We start from the raw sequence: 19,432 nt of genomic DNA on the forward strand, positions 1-19,432 counted from the left end.
CTGATACAAAAGAAATAAAAGGTATCTTCACTGTTTTTTGAAACTTGATACACATAATTACCTATAAGGAAAAGAGGAAATGGTACAAACCACTATGGCAGAATAAATAGGGCCATAGTTCTAAGAGAAATCACACGTGTACATGTGTACATAGTTTAATGAAAACATCATATACTATTTTGTAAGGTTTCATGAAGAAAAAAATGAATCACTTCCTGTACTTCCTTATATCACTTGGGAATTTCTTAGAATACCTGTTCCTCTATTAACCCTTTCAGTTTGTAGTTCTAATTCCTTGTTCTATTGTTCAACTACTTTAAAATGTCGAGAATCTATTTGCATCAAAATTTAAATATAACCTATTTTATTAAAACATTAATATAGATAAGCCTTTCTCTAACAACAAGGTTTTTATTGTGTCTTAATGATCAAATCTAACTTTATTCAAAATTTTGAAACCAATCTGGAGGTTTATCTGTTTTATATTTTTATTATATAAGTACAATTTTAAAAAGTCTTATTTTGAAGGTAGGAAAATGCTTGTAGAATAAAAACAGAAAAGTATTAATCACTGTGTAATGATACAAATAAATACACACACACACACACACACACCCATTGTGATGGAAAACTACAGAGCATCTAATTTTTAAAATTTATTATAGAAAAAAAACACATTGACATTGCTTCCTCTCATAACATTACCTCTGGCTTGGGACAAACATCCCATTATTTTTGCAACTATTTTTTAATGGTGTTTTTGATTTTATTAATAAATGTTTACAATACGTAATGACTGCACTCACTGTGGGGAGTCGGTACACATACATACCACATCTTGATTCTTTTTTCGTCCTCTTCCCCCACCCAACTATCCACTAAGTGAAGTAAATCAGACGCACAGGCTTCAATATCACATGGTTTTTCTGGTATGAGGAACCCAAATTAAATTCAAAAGCAAAATAAAAGGTAGACGAAGAAACAGGGAAATCGAATTTTTGCAAATGCGAAGGTGCTCTTGCCCCTTCCTGAAGCAGCTCTAGAGCTCCTCTTTTGTGACTGATCTTTAGCGGAATTGCTGGGGCTGTCTCCATGTGCTGACCTGATTCAACTGTTTATCTTTCCTGATCACTTTGACTTTGGGGAAAGAGCGAGAGCTCACACAGTCTCAGACCTAGTGAATAAAATGGATGAGAAAACCCCATACAGTTTTTATTTGAGAAAATGCCGTTAAGTATTTGAATCAAATTCGGGACACACAAGAGAGAAAACGTCCACTGCCGCTTCAGAGAGCGAGGGGTGAGAACCATGCGATACGTCTGTGTGAGGCCAGTGAGAGTATTGTGAGGGAGGTTAATGACAACGTGGCTCTTAATGTAATTTTTTAAAATGTAAATAAATATTCAACGGTGTTTTTTTATTTTGTACCGGGTCGAACTCGGGACCTTGTTCTTGCTGAGCAGGCAGCGGCACCACTGAGCTAAATCCCCGGCCCTCGATGATGTTTTTAATCACACCACATTCATTATTTTTCAATTGTCAGAAGAGTTGTAGTGAATAGGCAACCTTGGGAATAATACTCCTATATACAAAAGTAACAACAAGTTCAGGGAACTCCTCAAGATCGCAAAATAGTAATAAGCCATGGAGCTAGAATGCAAACCTGTTTTTTTTCCCCTTTTTAAATTTTTTAAGTCATTAAACATTTTATTCTATAGACAACTTGGTAGGAAGAGTGCACCAGTATTTGTGTTAGAGTTGGGCTGATAGCGTAACATACTTGAAACTGCTGCATTCTACTCCTGGGGGAGGAAGATGCAAAAGAGGAGAAACAACCTGCTTTTCCCATTTTTTTTTCTTTATGCTATCAGCTGATGGGTTTGGTGAGTAGTTCAGCAAGACTTGTTTCACTTTGTTTTTGGAGAAAGCTGAGCCTTGTACTTCAAACAAAAGACAGCCAATTACTAACTTCTGGTTGCTAGGCGTGGCCTCTATTCAAACCCTATAAAATCAGGAGTCTTAGGCTCCACTTGTAGACTGAAACTTTCAGAGAAGAGCCTCTCTTGAGTTCTTTGGAAGAAGGCAGAAAAAAAGGTAAGCCTTGGTTTTCCTTTTAGGTAGTTTTAGTTGCTTTGAAAACTTTTCCAACACTAGTGAAACAAAATGTCTCTGGATTTGCTTTGTGGTTTTCTCAGGAGTTTTGTGATCATTAAATGTTACTGCTTCTGTAGGATTTATGGCCACTTGCACTTAATATACTTTGAAAAATCATATTTTAGGAATTACAGATTGTAATGTTTTGTTTAGCTTAGTTGAGAAATACAGTTTATAAGATACAGGAAATATAACTTTGTTTGGCTGTTAAGTTACCAGGGTAAAGAAGGAAAGAATGTGCTTAACCTCTCCTAACTTTTCAGGAATGTGTTTTTCCTTTCTTCTGCCTTGGAATGTGCGTTTTTATCTTACAAGGAAATCAGTCTGTCGGGTGGGTGTCTGTAGGGGTCCAGAAAAACCAAAGTGACAAAAGTGTGCTGCAGAGAATTACAAAACAGCAGCACTTTTGTAATTTATTTTCTGCTTTAGTAATTAAAACTGAATAGATTCAGATCTCAGTGTTGCAGTTGTGCTCTTTGTAATTAACGTTTTTGAAATTAATGTTATGTTTACTCATATTCTTTAAGAAGGCACACTTATTACTCATTTCATTTAATCAGGGTGTGGCCACATTCTGTTTCCTGTGATCTGTGTCATGGACAGGCTTTTCCAGTGCTGGTTTGAAAACCTAAGGAGAAGGAAACATTTCCTGGGTGATGTCAGTTATACTATCCCATGAGAATGCAAGAGGTGCTGTCTAAAACCTATTCCAACAGCATCTTGATTGTTACACGACTGAATGGTCATAACATTTCTTAAGGAAGCACAAAGTAAATCTGAGAGTTTGAGTGGTTTTGTACCTCTTTGCAAAAGTGAGAGATTATGAATCAGAGCTATATACTTGGCTACTGCTTTTTACAAATGTCACTTCAAGTATTTTTCTCTTAGTTTATTTTAAATGTTAATTAAATATCTTGATCTCTAATATGTGATACTGGCTAATTAGAGATTTGCTTTTTCTTGACCTGGTTATGCTTGAAATTGTGCTTGAACTGTGAGTTCCACTCTGTCCACAGGAGTGTAGCTTGTGAGCTGTAAATGAAGGCATTTTGCAACACATTCAAATGTGGCAAAATGCTGGTTTCGTAATTCTGAAATGGCCTCTTCTGTAGAAGTTAGAACCATCCTAGGCCCAGGCTCAGCCACATTTGGCAGGTCTCCAACGTATGACTGATGTTGACAAAATAATAATAACATTACTAAGGGACCAGATAGCGTTTCATGCTTATTAAGTACTTTTTCAATCAAAACATCTGCAGAGATTGATTTCTGTATATATAAACTATCTAAGCTGATTGTTCTTAATTATCTCTAAGCCCATTAACTTAAGATGTATTTAAACTCAGGGGAAATCTAATGAGCCTGTTACCTTTGAGTGACAAACTACAGTTTTTGAAGTAAATTACTTCCTTTTCCTTTAAAATTAGATAGATTTTATCTGGAAAAATCAAAATAAATCCAATTTACATAATGCCCTTATTCAACAGTTAATTTTCTTTACCATCGTGTACTTGAGGTGGAATTTAATATTGTCAGTTCAGACCTATGATAGATTTTTTGTACTACTTATTCTAATCTTATTTTATAAATGAAGGCCATCTGGAAAAGTTCACTGTTTTCTTGAGGTCAGATTGTCAGAAAAGCAGAGTAAGGTCCAGAAGATCTCAGCATTATGCTTATATTCTCTAGTTGTGAAATGTTGTTAACTTAGTGCAGATGTTCCATAAAATACCAGCAAAGATGCATATTAATTTAATAAGACTTATGAGCATACAGTACTAAATTCAGGGCCTTGAAATACATAATGTTTGCATTGCTGTTATGGAATCCTGCGGGGCATATAACTAAGTCAGTGGGACAGGGTCACACAGGACAAAGGGCCATTAGTTAGTGTAAAGGAGAATGTTTGAGAGAACATGGAAGGTCACCCAGTACAGTGCTGAGGACAAAACAAGGCTTTCTGGAGAATGGGGTGGCTTTGCTATGAGTCTTCATTTAGAAGTAGCAGTTGAGCAAAAGGAAGTGATTGTACAGGAAGAAAGAACATTCCAGATGCAGGGACTCTGGATCCCAGATCCCAGAAGCAAAACATTTATGAGCCTGCCTTTCAGAAAGTGTTTGTTCAGAGTCACTCCATTGTATACTCTGACTGGTTTCTTTGGGAGGGTAGGTGTGGGGACATCTGAGTAATATATAATCAAGGAGAAACTATGCACAAGGCAAAGCATTTAAAAATAAACTGCCTAGGGCTAGGGTGAAGCCTGACATAGTTTCACAGTTTAATGAACTTGATTCTCAGGTGTGAGTTATTAAAAATAATATTGACCTTCCCTTGTCATTTTGTTAATTAATTTAAAGGAATATATAACTCTTTGGAATCAGAAGGCATGAATTTACGTCATGGTTCTTGCCACTGGGAGCTGGAAAACTACTTTGACGTTACATTCCTTTTCTTAGACAGATAATGATGCTAAGGTTTTTGTTCCAAGCGCAGGTTACTTGCTACTATTGTCTTAGAACACTGATAGTTCTTGCATGTAACCAAGATATAAATGGCAGATGTATATCCTCTAGACACATTTCTTTTGTCTCACATGAAATACTCAATGGTTATTTTTATTTTTTGTGAGTTAGGCAATTGATATAGCAGTATAACTCTTGCACCCAGGAAAGTCTGTTAAAAAGACAGAGCTCAGCTTCCTCTGACACACATTCTAGAAGCAGTCTTCCATGAGACTGGGAAAGATGGAAAAATCAGAGAGGGTTCTCGTGGGACAACACATACATATACAAAATTGTTAATCTTCAGAAAGCTGCTTATTTTATCTGTAGGTAAAGATTAATTGTTTATGTTCACAAAAAGGTGATTCTGTAGAAGAAATACGGAATAGAGCACTCAACTTCCTTATATGTCAGCCTATACAGAAATGGTCGATTTCAACTTCAAATGAGCTGATGCTAATCGTGGCGATAAACTTGGTTTCAGAGTGCATTGGCAGCTAACTAAAAGAGATACTGCGCTAACACAAGATGATAGTACAGGCTTTTAAAAATCTACTGGTAGTATAGGTTTTAAGTATTATAATGAAAAGGACAGAGAAAAGAAAATTCACAGAATCTGATTTTCATGCAGAGTGCTTTTGCAATGAAATTTGGCCAGATTATTTTTTGATGTGGTATTTGTAAATCAGGCAAATTTTCTGTTAATGCACAACTGGCTTTGGGCAATAACTGTCAGGACATATTAAAATCTGTTCTTTAGAGTCATTTCTTAGATTCTACTGTGAATCTGGTATCTTCAAGAGCTGGGAGATGTTCTTTGGCTGACTTCAAATTCCATTTTCCTCTGTTGTTTTTCCTGAGGATGCTTCTATCCCAGATGCTTTTCTTTTTGACACCATCCTTCTAGTTTTTGCAAATGATTTAGGCCAAAATATAGAAACTCAGAACACATAAAGTACAGAATAGTCTCCTCTAGGGACACTCATAGCAAATCAGTTCCTCAGTTGCCTCACTTTTGTCACTTTATGTTACGTGATTAATATAGTAGTATCATTGTTTCCCTAGGTTTTCTTTCTTTTCTTTTTTTTTTTTTTACAAAGAAATCACTTCATTTTGCAATTATTTTTAGAAGTGAAAGAAATAACAAAGTATAATAGCTTTCAAACTTTTATTTTGAAGTTGTCAGACTCACTTTGTATTTGAAAATACCTTTCGTCTTTGCGTTGCTTTCTTTTGAAGTTTATACTTTTTAATTCAAAAGAATAGAATAGCTGAACACGCTTTTAGGAGTGATGAAAAAGTGTTTTTTACCAAGTGAGCAATCGTAGCATTCCTTTTGAGGATTCTCCTTTATTAAGGGCTGAGATGTTGAAAATAGAAATTTTAAAGATTTGAGTCTTTCTAATGTTGCTGTGAAGTTTTAGGTGTGCCAGTTAAGCAGCTGAAATGTGCAGTTCCTTGTGGCAACAATGATTGCACCAGATTACATTGTAATGAGAGGTAAAATCTTGTGCAAAATTGCGCATCGTGACTTTACCTTAGGAAATACCTTTAAATTTATCGATTGCTGGAGAGAAGAGAATGCATTAAATGAATGCAAAACATATTGCTTCTTGACACAGATGACAAAATAATTTGAACAATCCCCACGACCATTAAGTAGAGATTGTTTCTGCGGTGGAAAGTATTCCCCCTGGGGTGTTTAATCTCATTACTTGGAACTGCAGGCCTTTGTCAGGAAGCATCGATTGCATACTTTGTCTGAACATGCTGCTCAGGACTCAGCTTTACTCAGTTTTACTTCTCATGAGTCATTTAGCCTGGCATCGTGAATTTGTAGTGACAGATTTCTAATTTCCCTCACAAGTATTCCTAATATCAGTCTCTGGAGGGATAAGACAAAAGGGTGTAGAGAGATAGCTTCGTGTACACCTTGAGCGTGGGCACAGAAAAATACAGCTCCAGACAAAAAGGATCATGGTTGGCTGTTTGGTGTATGCAGACAAAACACGTTCTCTTTAAATTTTAATATATTTCTTACTTTTAAATATATGCATTTCTACTAAACAAAATTATTACAAAAACATGAGCCTTTTAAGAAACTTCCTTATAGGTAGACTTTGTCACAAGGTCATGTATGTTGCAATTTCACCCACTTCTTGTTGAAACAAAAACGTGTATAAAATAGCCTTCTTCCTGATATTTTGTGTCTGGGAGAGAAACACGGAGGGCTAGTGTTTAGATGGAAAGAAATACGAAACATCAGTTACTCCATTTGCTGAAATAGTTTTATACCAAGAAATGGATGAAGAAGCTGGATATTTGAGAAGAAATACAAGGATTGCGTTTTGGGTTAATCCACTCCTAGACTGTCCCAGTTTATTGTATTTTATAAAGGTAAATATTATGTTTGTTTTCTTGGCATTGCTTTGCTCCAGGCCGTACTTAATCCCACATAGATTTAACAGTCTTTAATCTTCAATTTACCCGTCTCTCAGCCATTCTTCACGATTTTTCTGAAACATAGTTAGAATCATGCTACTTTCTTTTTTTTTTTTCTCATTGAGTTTCTTGGTACATTTTAGGTATACAGTACAGTTACATTCATTATTGGGATCTTGTAGCTTTACGCTTGCTTTATACAAACCTACCAATGCATTCCTAAAGCTTTGGACATACAAGTAAACAGTTTTGTTCCAGCTTCTGTTAGCATTTCTTGCTTCAGCATGCTTTTTTTTTTTTCTTCACCTCCCAAATGCCATAAGCTTGTCCGCTTTATTCTCTTTACCTTTCTGCTACCTTCATCTTGACTCATTTCGAGAGAGGCTCTGCCCAGGCAACACTTCCTCTAAGAAGTTTCTTCGCCTTTGTGGTTTTCCTGGCAGAGACCACACTAGCTCTGGCTTCTGTGAGGCCCAGGATGGTATTTCAGTGCTTTTGCACCCTGAGAGCTTGGCTGATAGTGGCTGCTTTGTGAACTTAGTACATGAAGTCAATCGCCAACTCTTCTCTTCAGCAAACATGCTTCCTCGTCATTTGATCCCTAGGGATTAGGGCCCCATTTCTGCTCAGAGTCCGGAGACTTCTTTTTTCACTACATGATCACTTTAAAAATGCCTGTACCCCGCATGTTGTTACGTTCTGAAGTATAATTCTAGCAAGGAAGGACGAGATTGCACAACAACAGCGTGTCACACATATGCAAGGGGGGAATGTTTGAGGATGGTTCGTTTTTTTAAAAGCATCTTCTACTATTTTTTTGTTCTAGACACATCTTTAAAAATGGCAATGGTATCAGAATTCCTCAAGCAGGCCTGGTTTATTGACAACGAAGAACAGAACTATGTTGTAAGTAGATTGAAAATAAAGTGATGTATTTACAATACTAAATTTTAAAACTACCACAAGTGAATGGATATTAATTTATGAGTCTCTCTGATCCACAGAAAACTGTGAAATCATCCAAAGGTGGTCCCGGCTCAGCTGTGAGCCCCTATCCCAGGTTTGACCCCTCCTCTGATGTTGCTGCTTTGCACAAAGCTATAACAGTGAAAGGTGAGTGTGTCTCCCTCAAACAGGCCCATGCTGGACATTTCAGAGTGTGCTTTGAAAGCTTATCAGAAAACAGACAGGAGCAAGGGAAAGAAGCTTTCACTTTGATGATAAGATCTCTGTCAAATGAAGACAAATTTCCTTCTCAGTACTTAGAAAATTATGGTCAAATCAGGGACTGTCTACTGCTACCTGCTATAGCAGATTATCTTTACCAGTTCACTCTCTGAAACTCTATAGCAAAAATCCAGGGTCAACATAGCTGATTGCATTTAGAGTTTGAACTAGGATCAAACACTTTGACATCTAGTTTCAGGAGCAACTTATTGGCTCTTTATTTCTCATTCAAATGAAGAAAATGTCATTTTAAGACTTCCAGCTTGATAAGAAGTATAATGATTAATTCCTACACTGATAAAATTTATAGTTTTTTAATGTTTTACATTTAAAAAAATTTTAGTGTGTTAAGAACTGCATTTGGAACATCTTGATAATGAATCATTTTATGTCAAGCAAATTGAGTTTAAAACCTGGAGACTCTTTTATTTCCAGGTGTGGACGAAGCCACCATCATTGACATCCTGACTAAGAGAAACAATGCTCAACGTCAGCAGATCAAAGCAGCTTACCTCCAGGAAAAGGGAAAGGTAGGTTAGAGTGGTCAAGGTAGATATTTGCTTTGGCTCAAGTTTATGCAGAAACGTGGATTCTGAAGCACATTTATCTAATTGTTTCAGTTTGTTTGTAACCATTATTTCTCATTACATCACAAACTGGAGTTGCAGTATTTTATCCACTTTGTTGCAAATGAATCAATTCTGACACATTTACTGGATTTATACAGTCCTCATCTTGATGTAAACTCCTTCCAGATGTGATATTTTGTATTGGAGATAGGTCTTCTATTTGAACCTAGCATGCATCAAAATTACCATAAATCATAAGGGATATGTTTTCATTGAACTGAAACTTCTGCTAAAATTCAAAATGAGCTGAATTCTGAACTCTAAAATTTGTATGTAATTCTACTTTAGAAGTAAACTTTATATCTTAACAGCAAACGTAGGTAGTTCTTTTTTTTAAGTGTGCAATTAGAAAATTATAAAATGTCAATTACTGATTATCATGCTTATTTGAGAAATGAAAATCTCAAAGCTTAGAAATTAACACACACCTTTGAGATTATTCTTGGGCTGGGGTTTTAGCTCAGTGGTTCCACCACCTGCCTTACAAGCTCCAGGTCCCAAGTTTGCCCCCGGTACCAAAAAAAAAAAAAAAAAAAAAAGAAAAAGAATATTCTTGCTATTGTTTCTGTTGACACATAGCTTCTTCTCTGTGTAAAACACTGAGAATCCTGTCCTGCAAGAAGTTACCAATGGATTTAGTAAATTTGATCTAATCCTACTAGATCTGAAAGGTTTAGATGACATTCCTAGTATCTAGTGTACTTTTCAATATGAAAGATAGGTGTTAAATTATTGAATTTAGGGATCTGTCATAAGATGACTATGTTGCTATACAAACTAAGGTATTAGAAACACTAGGTCTAACTTTTTTGTTTTATAGCCACTGGATGAAGCTCTGAAGAAAGCCCTCACAGGTCATCTAGAAGAAGTGGCTTTAGCTCTGCTGAAAACTCCAGCCCAGTTTGATGCGGATGAGCTCCGTGCTGCCATGAAGGTAAATCACCGATTTAGCCAAAGCTCCTGTCCCTAGCACAATGTATAAAGTCTGCATATTCCTGTCTTTTCTTCAGTGTCCACTAGAGGGCTTGCCCATTAGTGGGAATTCAGATGAGTGCATTAATAATTCAAAGGATAAATTCATAGGTATACGAGGAAATACATGTTAGCATTAATACTTTCCTTATAATGTCATTGTGTAAGTCAAATATTTAATATATCCACGCCTAATTGGCTACTTATCCACTTTGCTTTAAAGCAATATAATAATAGAGCTTATTATAATTATTAAACATTGTGGGCAAAAATGACTAATGACAAATTCAGTAAATTTTGTGATGTAAAAACTAGTTGATCCTTTTGAATACAGATTTTTTTTTTCCTATACATCCTTTTTTCTTTTCTTTTGATTTAGGGACTTGGAACTGATGAAGACACCATCATTGAAATTTTGGCATCGAGAAACAACAGAGAAATCAGAGAAATCAATAGAGTCTACAGAGATGGTAAGTCCTGATGTCTCACACTGCAGTACCTTAATTGCAAAGGCAACCTGATGCACTTTCTTAAAATGTAATGTGTACGTTACTTTATGGGGACTTTGGAAAGTCTGTGTATTAAAATGTTTCTTTGCCAGTGGCACATGTCTGTTGAATGTCTACACTGTCTATTAAATATCTACCAGGCAACATTCAGCGAGCTAACATGCCAAGGAGACAGCCCGTGACCCACGCTACATGGAGTCTGCACTTTAATTAAAAAAGTCCTTCCAGAATTAACCGATACCATGTTATCATGGAAACTTGATTCATAGCACTGAACTTGATTTTCTGTTACCCTGAGACTTATTTCATAAAAATGTTCCATTGTTTTTTATTCTGAGGAGCTACATAATTTTTTAAAAATCTCAAATACAGGGATGGGGATTTAGCTCAGTGGTGCAGCCACCTAACCTACTTCTTAAGTGCAAGGTCCTGAGTTCGAGCCCCAGTAACCCCCCAAAAAAATCTCAAATATTATTCACCATTTGTCCTCGAAAAGGTAAAAATTAGGTAGTCTTCATTCTTGAACACATTTCTGTTGTCATTATAGCAAACATGAGTGCGTTACTTTATCTTTTTGGATTCATGGAGTTGAAAGATCAGATATGGCTCATTTTATATATCCAGTGAAGCAGCTCATCTAAGTGACATGCTCAGTACTTGAAAGATGATGGGTGCAAGTCTTTTGCTATTCCTCTCTTTCTCTCTGTCTGGTTCCCCCCATCTGTCTCTCTCTCTCCCTCCCTCCCTCCCTCCCTTCCTCCCTTCTTTCTTTCTTGTTTTTATGCTGGTGATTGGGTGCTAGGGTCTTCCTACTAAGCTATGTCCCCAGCTCTTCTTGATTTTGAGGGAGGGTTTCAGTAAGTCACTAAATTACCTAAGCTAGGCTTGACTTGCGATCCTCCTGCCTCAGCCTCCCAGAGTTCTAGGAATACAGGATTACATGCACGTGTCATCACACCTGCCTGCCATTTTGCCTGGTCTAGTTTCCTTGAGCTGCTGGTTTTCTTATTTTCCCAAGCCAATATGTGGCTGTATACAGAGGGTACAACAGTTCTTGCATATTGTTTTCAGAGCTATATTTAGTAGAGAAATCAAAATAAGGAAGCTTTTCATTTCATTTTCTGTAATCTTATGTCTTTACCAGTGTTTATCCTGGATTTATCAGTGGCAATAATAAAAATGAGCATTATTAATTTTAATTTGATAAAACAGTTTATAAAATTAATTTTCCATATTCCCCTACTATATCAAAAATACAGTCCAATGGCTGTATGAAATTATTGTTTCTTGTCAATTATAAATTGTTAATTTTTCTGTTAAGGGTTATTTTAGATATGTAAGTATGTATATGTAGTTAAATATATAAATATATCATTGAATGTATTATACATAAAATATAATTTTTAAAGTAGAGGATTTATGTTCAAGCAGTTATCTCTATTTTATCTTATTAAGTTTCTATTCATCCTACTGATGATGTTTTTGCTATACTGTATATCAGAATTAATAATTTGATAATGTACAAAAAGCAATTTTTTTTCTCCTTGGCAAAGCTTTACAATATGGGCTTTCATTTCTAGTAGTATTCAAATATTTTTGTTGCCCTATAGGAAATGAATTTGATAATTTAATGTTAAACTGTTTCTAATTTCTCTATTTTATAAAAGAAAATGATAATATTTTGAAATATGTCCTATGAATCAAACATTGTAGCACTGTAAATTCAAAGCTAATACAGATAGGTCAGATATTGATTGTATTATTGGAAACACTTTTATAAGAGTTTAATCAAAATACTATTTTTCCTTACTTCTCAGAACTGAAAAGAGATTTGGCCAAAGATATCATCTCAGACACATCTGGAGATTTTCAGAAGGCTCTGCTTTCTCTTGTTAAGGTAAAATTCAAAAACTTCCGACATGCCTCTGCTCTTATGAAGAATAAAATCTGAGCTCTGAACTCTCTCTAAAAATGTGAAATTAATGCTTTTTAATTTTAATGATGAATCATAATTATATATGTTATAGGGTACCGCATGATGTTTTCATACATGAATATTATGTGAAATTAATAAAAAGATAAATAACATATCCTCATTACTTACCAATTCTTCATAGACATTTGAAATTTCCTCTCAGTTACTTAGAAATATACAAATACATTATATCGACTATAGTCACCTTGCTGTGCAATTAATCCCCAAATTTATTCTTCTTCCCTACCTGTCAGAAAATTTGTACCCCAGGACCAATATCTCCCCATCCTTTCCTCTCTTCAACCTCTCCAGTAATCACCAATCTATCTCTGCTACTATGAGTCAACCTGTGTAAATTCCAGAGATAAGTGAGTTTGTGGTGTATATGTCTTTCCTCGTCTGACTTTATTTCACTTGTTACGCCATCCTTTGGGATCATCCACGATGTCATAAATGATAAGATTTCCTTTTGACCCGCTGTTTTTCAAAGAATATTATTTATCTGGCTTAAGAGAAGTTTAGTAAATCATATGATCATGTGGTAAAGAGAAGCTTATAATGCGATGGATTTTTTTCCAGGGTGACCGATGTGAGGATCTCAGTGTGAATGACGACTTGGCTGATACGGATGCCAGGGTAAGCAAGGGCTCAGAAACCACCCTCCCTGCTTACACGACCTCACTGCTTCATGCTCTCAGCCTGAAATCAAATCTCAGATCTCCTGAGAAGCCCGTGGTTCTGTAATGCTCATTCCCTGAATGAGACTTGAGTTCTTATAGCCCAGGATTGAAAAATGCTGTCTTTAAATTTTCAGCAGATCTCGTAAAGCCAGAGAGGATTGAAAGAGAGCAGTGAAATTTTTGTCTTTCCCAAATGGTTTTATAGAGAAGACTGTATTTTTACTTTACCGAGTGTAAGTAAGGCAAAATAAATTATCTATTAAGTGAAGTGGGAAATAGTGGAATTAAACATTCATTTAACAGTGATTATTAGGATAGTGCAGAGATATAAACAAAACAGTTTTGTAATTATTATAATATTTTACAATATACTGTTGCAAACCATTTCAGTGGGGTTTCCAGTTATTCATACACCAAAACATTAGAAGAAAATGACATTTTAGAATATAAAATTTCGATTTTTTTAAAACATGAAGCAACTATATTTGCATTATGCTTCTCTCATGGAACAGTATTCTTTATCTAAAATCCTCCACAATGAGCCAGTAAGAATAGAAACTTACTCGTCCATCCGCATCACCTTCACTCCACAAGTTCATTATTCACACGTAGTATGTGCTAAGTTTTTGTTAAATTAAGTACAAGCATGGCAGAGCAATTGGCTTGAAATGTGCAAAATAAATTTGTGTAAACATGGAAAGCTTGAGAATTTTAATAGAAATTGTGCAAGCATATCAAAAATAAGTTATTATTTGAACAGTTGCCCATAATAAAATTTTTTCTTGTTTGGTTGTGACATTTCTAAATATGCTTTCTCTTTTAAGACTTCTGGGGCTCCAGCGTGTCTCTTTCTGAGCACTGCACAGATTAGTGTGACCCAGAATGATGATAATAATTAACATTTCAAAGTTAACAGGGTGTACTTGTGATAATAAGGGGATGGTTATCTTTTTCATTTTTAAAAAGATGAAAATGTGTGGTTAATAAGGTTAGATAATTATTTGTCTAAGATCGTCCACTTTTAGGTGTCAGGGCTAGGATCTGAACCCAGAAACTATAACCACTGAAGTGCAAGATCTACATATGGCTGAATTATCCATTTACAAGTACCATTTGCTGATAATGACTGTGAACAGTAAAGAAGAAATCTTTAGGGGTCCTTTGGAATTGTCTTCATAGAGCGTAATCTTAAAGCAATTCAACTCAGCAAATATGCACTCTGCAAACATATTCACTCTCTAATGTTCACCAGGCACCTTGAAAGATACCGTGCAAGATACTTGATAGACAAACAGAACAAGGCCCCTGTCTTTAATAAAGGTACACACTTAGTGTTGCCAACTCCAGTTGTATTGGGCAGAAAACCATTGCCTATAAAATCTTGGAGGAGATCTAACGTTCTTGTGCCAAAATCAGTGCAGCACAGTCAAGTGCCTGTGTTTGTGTCTCCCCACAGGCCTTATTTGAGGCAGGAGAAAGGAGAAAGGGGACAGATGTGAATGTGTTCACCACCATTCTGACCACCCGAAGCTACTCCCATCTTCGCAGAGGTAAAAAACAGTAACAATAATCCTGGAACTTGTGCATGGGGCATTCAAGTTGTTTTTTATTGAGTACACATAAGAGAAAGGAAAGAGAGAAGTCCTAGTCAGTGTCGCTCCTGTGTCACAGGGTATGGTGCTCCTGCCCTGTTATTACCGTTTGTCTGTGCAACTGTACAGCTGTCATCCTGGCATTGCCAACGTGTTTGTGACTTTCGATTACCATCTCTTTATTTCCACTGTTCCTAATTTCCCCAAATTATTGGACTAATTATATAACAACAGTCACATAGTACAGAGCAAATGAAATTCCAGTGAACGAAAGAAAAAAAAAAACACCTGAAAATAATTACGGGCTTTGTGCACAAGCTTTAGCCCTGAATCTCTGGGAAACCAGGGTAAGGGCAAAATTATCCTGACTACCTAAAATTTATTATCTGATAATAACACCATGACTTCTAATGTTAAACAGAAATATTTACTGTGCGGACCTTTAAAAAAGTATAGTTGTCCTTGACATGCCATCTCTAATAACTGCTAGTCCTTGAAAACATTTCCTCCAAAATATATAGGGCTATCCCAATTTCCATGTGATTTACCTTCCTAGGAGAAGATGAAGTCTCCGTATTATGCTAAGATGTGTGAATAGCTTTTCAAAACGGAGCAGAAATGCAGTTATCCCAAAGGATTCCTTGAGTCGGTAACCCCGACTTTGTGGAAATTTGTTAAAGAGCGCTAGGATCGTTAGAAATCGTAGTGTGAATGTAACGTTCAGTGTTTCAGAAATACACCAAGTACAGTGAGCACGACATGAACAAGGCTCTGGACCTGGAGCTGAAAGGTGACATCGAGAGATGCCTCACAGCCATCGGTAGGTTGCCCTGGACGGGAAGGGTTTATTAACGAGGAGTTGTGTACTTAGCCGTACCATGCAACTAGATGAATCTGCTGGGAATTGTGCCAACACGCAGATAATAATTTAGAAGACCTGGGCTGGGCCCTGGACTCTGCATTTCTAACAAGCTTCTGTTGAATACCAGTGCTAGTGATTCGTAGATCCCACTTCGTGTAGCAAGATAGAAAAAAAAAAAAAAGAACCCTGCACATTGACTTATGGTAGTATTTTGCTTGGGCAGCTATATTTAAAACTTGTCCTGTCCTGGGTTTTACTAATTAATGTATGTTTTAGTGTTTTTATTAAAGTACTGGTTACATATTTACTTTCATGATCTTTAACACCTCTATGTCCCCGAGTAGTTTATTCAGGATAACAAGATCTTCAGAGTTAATGGGGTGGATTTAAGGTGATTTAAAAATAAATGAAGGCTGAGGATTTAGCTCAGTGGTTCTGCTGCCTGCCTTGCAAGCACTAGGACCTGAGTTCGATCACCAGTACCAAAAAAAAAAAAAAATGATATTGTCTGGGAAGTGAATACACAAAACCACCATCTAGATGGTCATACCATCTTCCTGTTAGCCAAATATCCCATATTGGGAGGAGGAAGAGGAATAATGGTGGTCCACAGAATCTTGCTGGCAAAACTCTCTATTTCTCTTCTTTTGTATGTATCTTTTTTTCTTTTGTGGTCAATACATCTAACCCCTTAAAATGTACTTTTCTTGCAGTGAAATGTGCCTCAAGCAAACCAGCTTTCTTTGCTGAGAAGCTTCATCAGGCTATGAAGGTATCATTCTACTTATAAGCTTTTCTTAGAAAAATAATTTTTAGATAGAACAGAAACTCCAATATTCTTTGAAAATCACATTTGGTACTTGAGCATTGTGGTATTAATGCAAGAGATAAAACCCTACCTTACTAAAATAAACTTCTGTTAGATTTGGTGCATTTAAAAACATATATAGATGCTATTATAAAGTCAGCTTGTTAAGTAACTTATGGGTGACTTGCGATTTGCTTAAAACCTGAGCTACCCAGGAAGGGATGACTGAATGTATGATTTTAGCAACCTATTTGCCCTGATCCCACTTTGCGTAGCAAGATAGAGAGTTGTGAGTTTTATAGTCTTCCACTTTCTAAGTTTCATTTGCCTTTTTTATTATGTCATCTTTCACATCATGAGTTAATATTGAATCTTTAAAATGTCATTTTGTCATTTCATGTTTATAGAAGTAGGAGGTCATATTAAGGTTTATTTGAAATACTCCAACTATTTCACTTTAACATTACTCTGTAACATGCATGGTATTATGTAGGATATCACTTTGAAATTTATTTTTGGAGCTCTCAAATGAATAATGATGAAGTTATCTTTGTTATTCCCTAGCAATGCGAGAGAGAGAGAGAGAGAGAGAGAGAGAGAGAGAGAGAGGAGGAAGGGAGAGAAAACCAATCAATTAATGTTAAGGGGCCTCTGTAAATTGACGTTAATGATTGGCACACCAGACACTGCTGCCTAGTCGTTAGCACAGTGGCTTCCCCTATGCCTGCTATTGTCCCATGTGATATTCAGTTGGATAAGGTGAATGCCTGGTGCTATGAGAAAGCACAGAGTTCCATATGCCCATGGCTTCAGAAGTCTGTGTAGCCTTGCTGTCAGTTAATTTAAGACCTAAGTTTGAATAAGAATGAGCCAGATGAAGGAGAGGTGGAAGAAAAAACAAGATAAAGTAACAGTGGCCCAAGAAGTGGAGACACGTACTCAGGATTGAACACAGAAGGAAGTACAACCCTTCTAAGACCATAAATCTAATTAGAGTAATGGCACACCCTAGAAGAGGCTGTAGAATTACTCAGGGCATTGTAAGCCCTGTTACAATGATCGGTTTTTATCCAGAAAACCAGAGCAATAGGAGAATGTCAAAGTGTTTTGAAAAGATGAATTCAGTGAGCAGTTTCAGAAAAAGTCTTACTTTAATTGTAATTATTGAATAGATATAGAAAAGCTTGGGTGTTGGAAGGCCAGTTAGGAGGTTATAAATGCTCTTTGTGCTGACTGATAATTTAGCAGTTAGTATTTATCATTTCCTTACTACTTGTGTACGTGTGTGTGTACGTGTGTGTGTGGGGGTATGTGTTTGTGTATGGAGACAGCTTCTCTTATGGAGATTTTATGGAAGGGTAAATGGACTTCAATTTAAAATCTGTAATGGGCCAGGGATTTAGCTCATTGGTGCCACCTCCTGCCTCACAAGTGCAAGAACCCGCGTTTTCTACCAAAAAATAATAAAATAAAATTTGAGTTCATTAATGGGAGTATTTTTGTGACTATGAGAGACACTGTGATTTGTTTTGGACAGGGTGCTGGAACTCGTCATAAGGCACTAATTAGGATTATGGTCTCTCGTTCTGAAATCGACATGAATGATATCAAAATATACTATCAGAAGATGTATGGTGTCTCTCTTTGCCAAGCCATTCTGGTATGTTATAACATTCACAAGGCTGCTTACACAAGTGAAAGTTCATGCATTTTCTTCAAAGGGAAGAGTGGGCTTACTGTGTCTATAAATTTCACATATAAGATTAATAAAATGTTATGTGACCAATTCATTAATAAATTAAACTATCACCGAAAATTTACTAGTAAGTTTTATACCATAGAACTAAGTACATTTTTCAACCAGAGTCATAGAAATGTTTAGTTTTACATGTATAGTATTCTAAAATGGTTTAGTTTCTCACGGTGTGATAGACTTTATGGTTTATTTTGCAAATAATAATAATATTGGAGGATGAGGGACTTATTTAAAATATTTTCTTAATTTGTCATGTGTAAAATGTTTAAAATATATATTCGCAGATGAGTGCTACTTTGGCAAATTATCAAAGCCCCATCTCCAAAAAAAAAAAAAAAAGTTTAATTTAACTCATGAGAGCATTGAAAAATAAGAGAAATGTCAAGAGTTTTGAGCTTATTGAAAAGTAGGTAACTACTTAAATCCACAACACTATTTATGTTTCATGAAATCTACCAAGAATAAGTAAGAAAATTACAGACTTTGTCTCTCGCTGATGAGTGAATCAGGTATTTCTCCTGTGGTATGAGATGATATACCATTATATTTTGTTTCACTTCTGTGTGATACTGTGTTTCATTCTTTAAACGTAGTGCCTCTGCCATAATAAGCTCAGAGAAGTTTGTCATCTGAGTCTTGAAAAGTTTTGCTTTTTGTTTGACAATGCAGATATATCAGTTATCTGCTCTACATATTATTTAATTAAATAAACAGTGTTTTGGTCAACAGTGTCAGATAGCAATGTACTGAAATGTATGATATGATCTATACCTAAGTCTAAAAAGACAGTAATTCTTCTATAATTAGAGTATATTGATTATGAGTTTTAGAGCTTTAACTGTACTTTGTTTTTGAATGAACAGGATGAAACCAAAGGAGATTATGAAAAAATTCTGGTGGCTCTTTGTGGAGGAAACTAAACATTCCTGTGACGCTCTCAAGTAGCCTGGAAGACTTCTTAACTGCAGTTTCCATTCTGTAACATTCGCTTAACTGGGAAGATTTGTTCAACAGATTTGCAGTGCAACTGCCCGCTTTCTGAAAACAATATAGCCTATAAATCTTTTTTATATCACCACTCTGTATAATGGAGATAAGCTTTTTTTTTAAAATATGTTTACCAGGAACCATAAGACCCCATAAACTATAGCTGAAAATAAAAACGATGTGACAATTATGTCATTGGCCCTTCGTTTTCATTCTGATCTTCTTTAAGTGTAATCTACTGGTTTAATTTGGTATCAAGAGGCTGGAGCCTGAATCTCTCTCTCTCTCTCTTCGAGCGGCTGTAGCCCCACTCTCTCTCTCTCTCTCTCTCTCTCTC

The 19,432-nt window shown here is 36.0% G+C and overlaps 1 protein-coding gene across 1 annotated transcript; it reads left to right on the top strand.

Annotated features, from left to right (window-relative positions):
* The first annotated feature begins 1,978 nt into the window (after window positions 1-1,978).
* Anxa1 (annexin A1) lies at window positions 1,979-19,215 on the top strand. The gene is made up of 13 exons (XM_033757711.1): window positions 1,979-2,094; window positions 7,925-8,004; window positions 8,103-8,211; window positions 8,761-8,855; window positions 9,775-9,888; window positions 10,306-10,396; window positions 12,253-12,332; window positions 12,990-13,046; window positions 14,547-14,640; window positions 15,407-15,502; window positions 16,258-16,316; window positions 17,890-18,012; window positions 18,972-19,215. Exons 2-13 carry the CDS (start codon window positions 7,939-7,941, stop codon window positions 19,026-19,028), a joined length of 1,041 nt encoding a protein of 346 aa, XP_033613602.1. The 5' UTR covers window positions 1,979-2,094; window positions 7,925-7,938; the 3' UTR covers window positions 19,029-19,215.
* Window positions 19,216-19,432: the final 217 nt, after the last annotated feature.

The sequence above is a fragment of the Fukomys damarensis genome, unplaced genomic scaffold (assembly GCF_012274545.1).
Source record: "Fukomys damarensis isolate Sample0158 unplaced genomic scaffold, DMR_v1.0_HiC HiC_scaffold_31, whole genome shotgun sequence".
Lineage (NCBI taxonomy): Eukaryota > Metazoa > Chordata > Mammalia > Rodentia > Bathyergidae > Fukomys > Fukomys damarensis.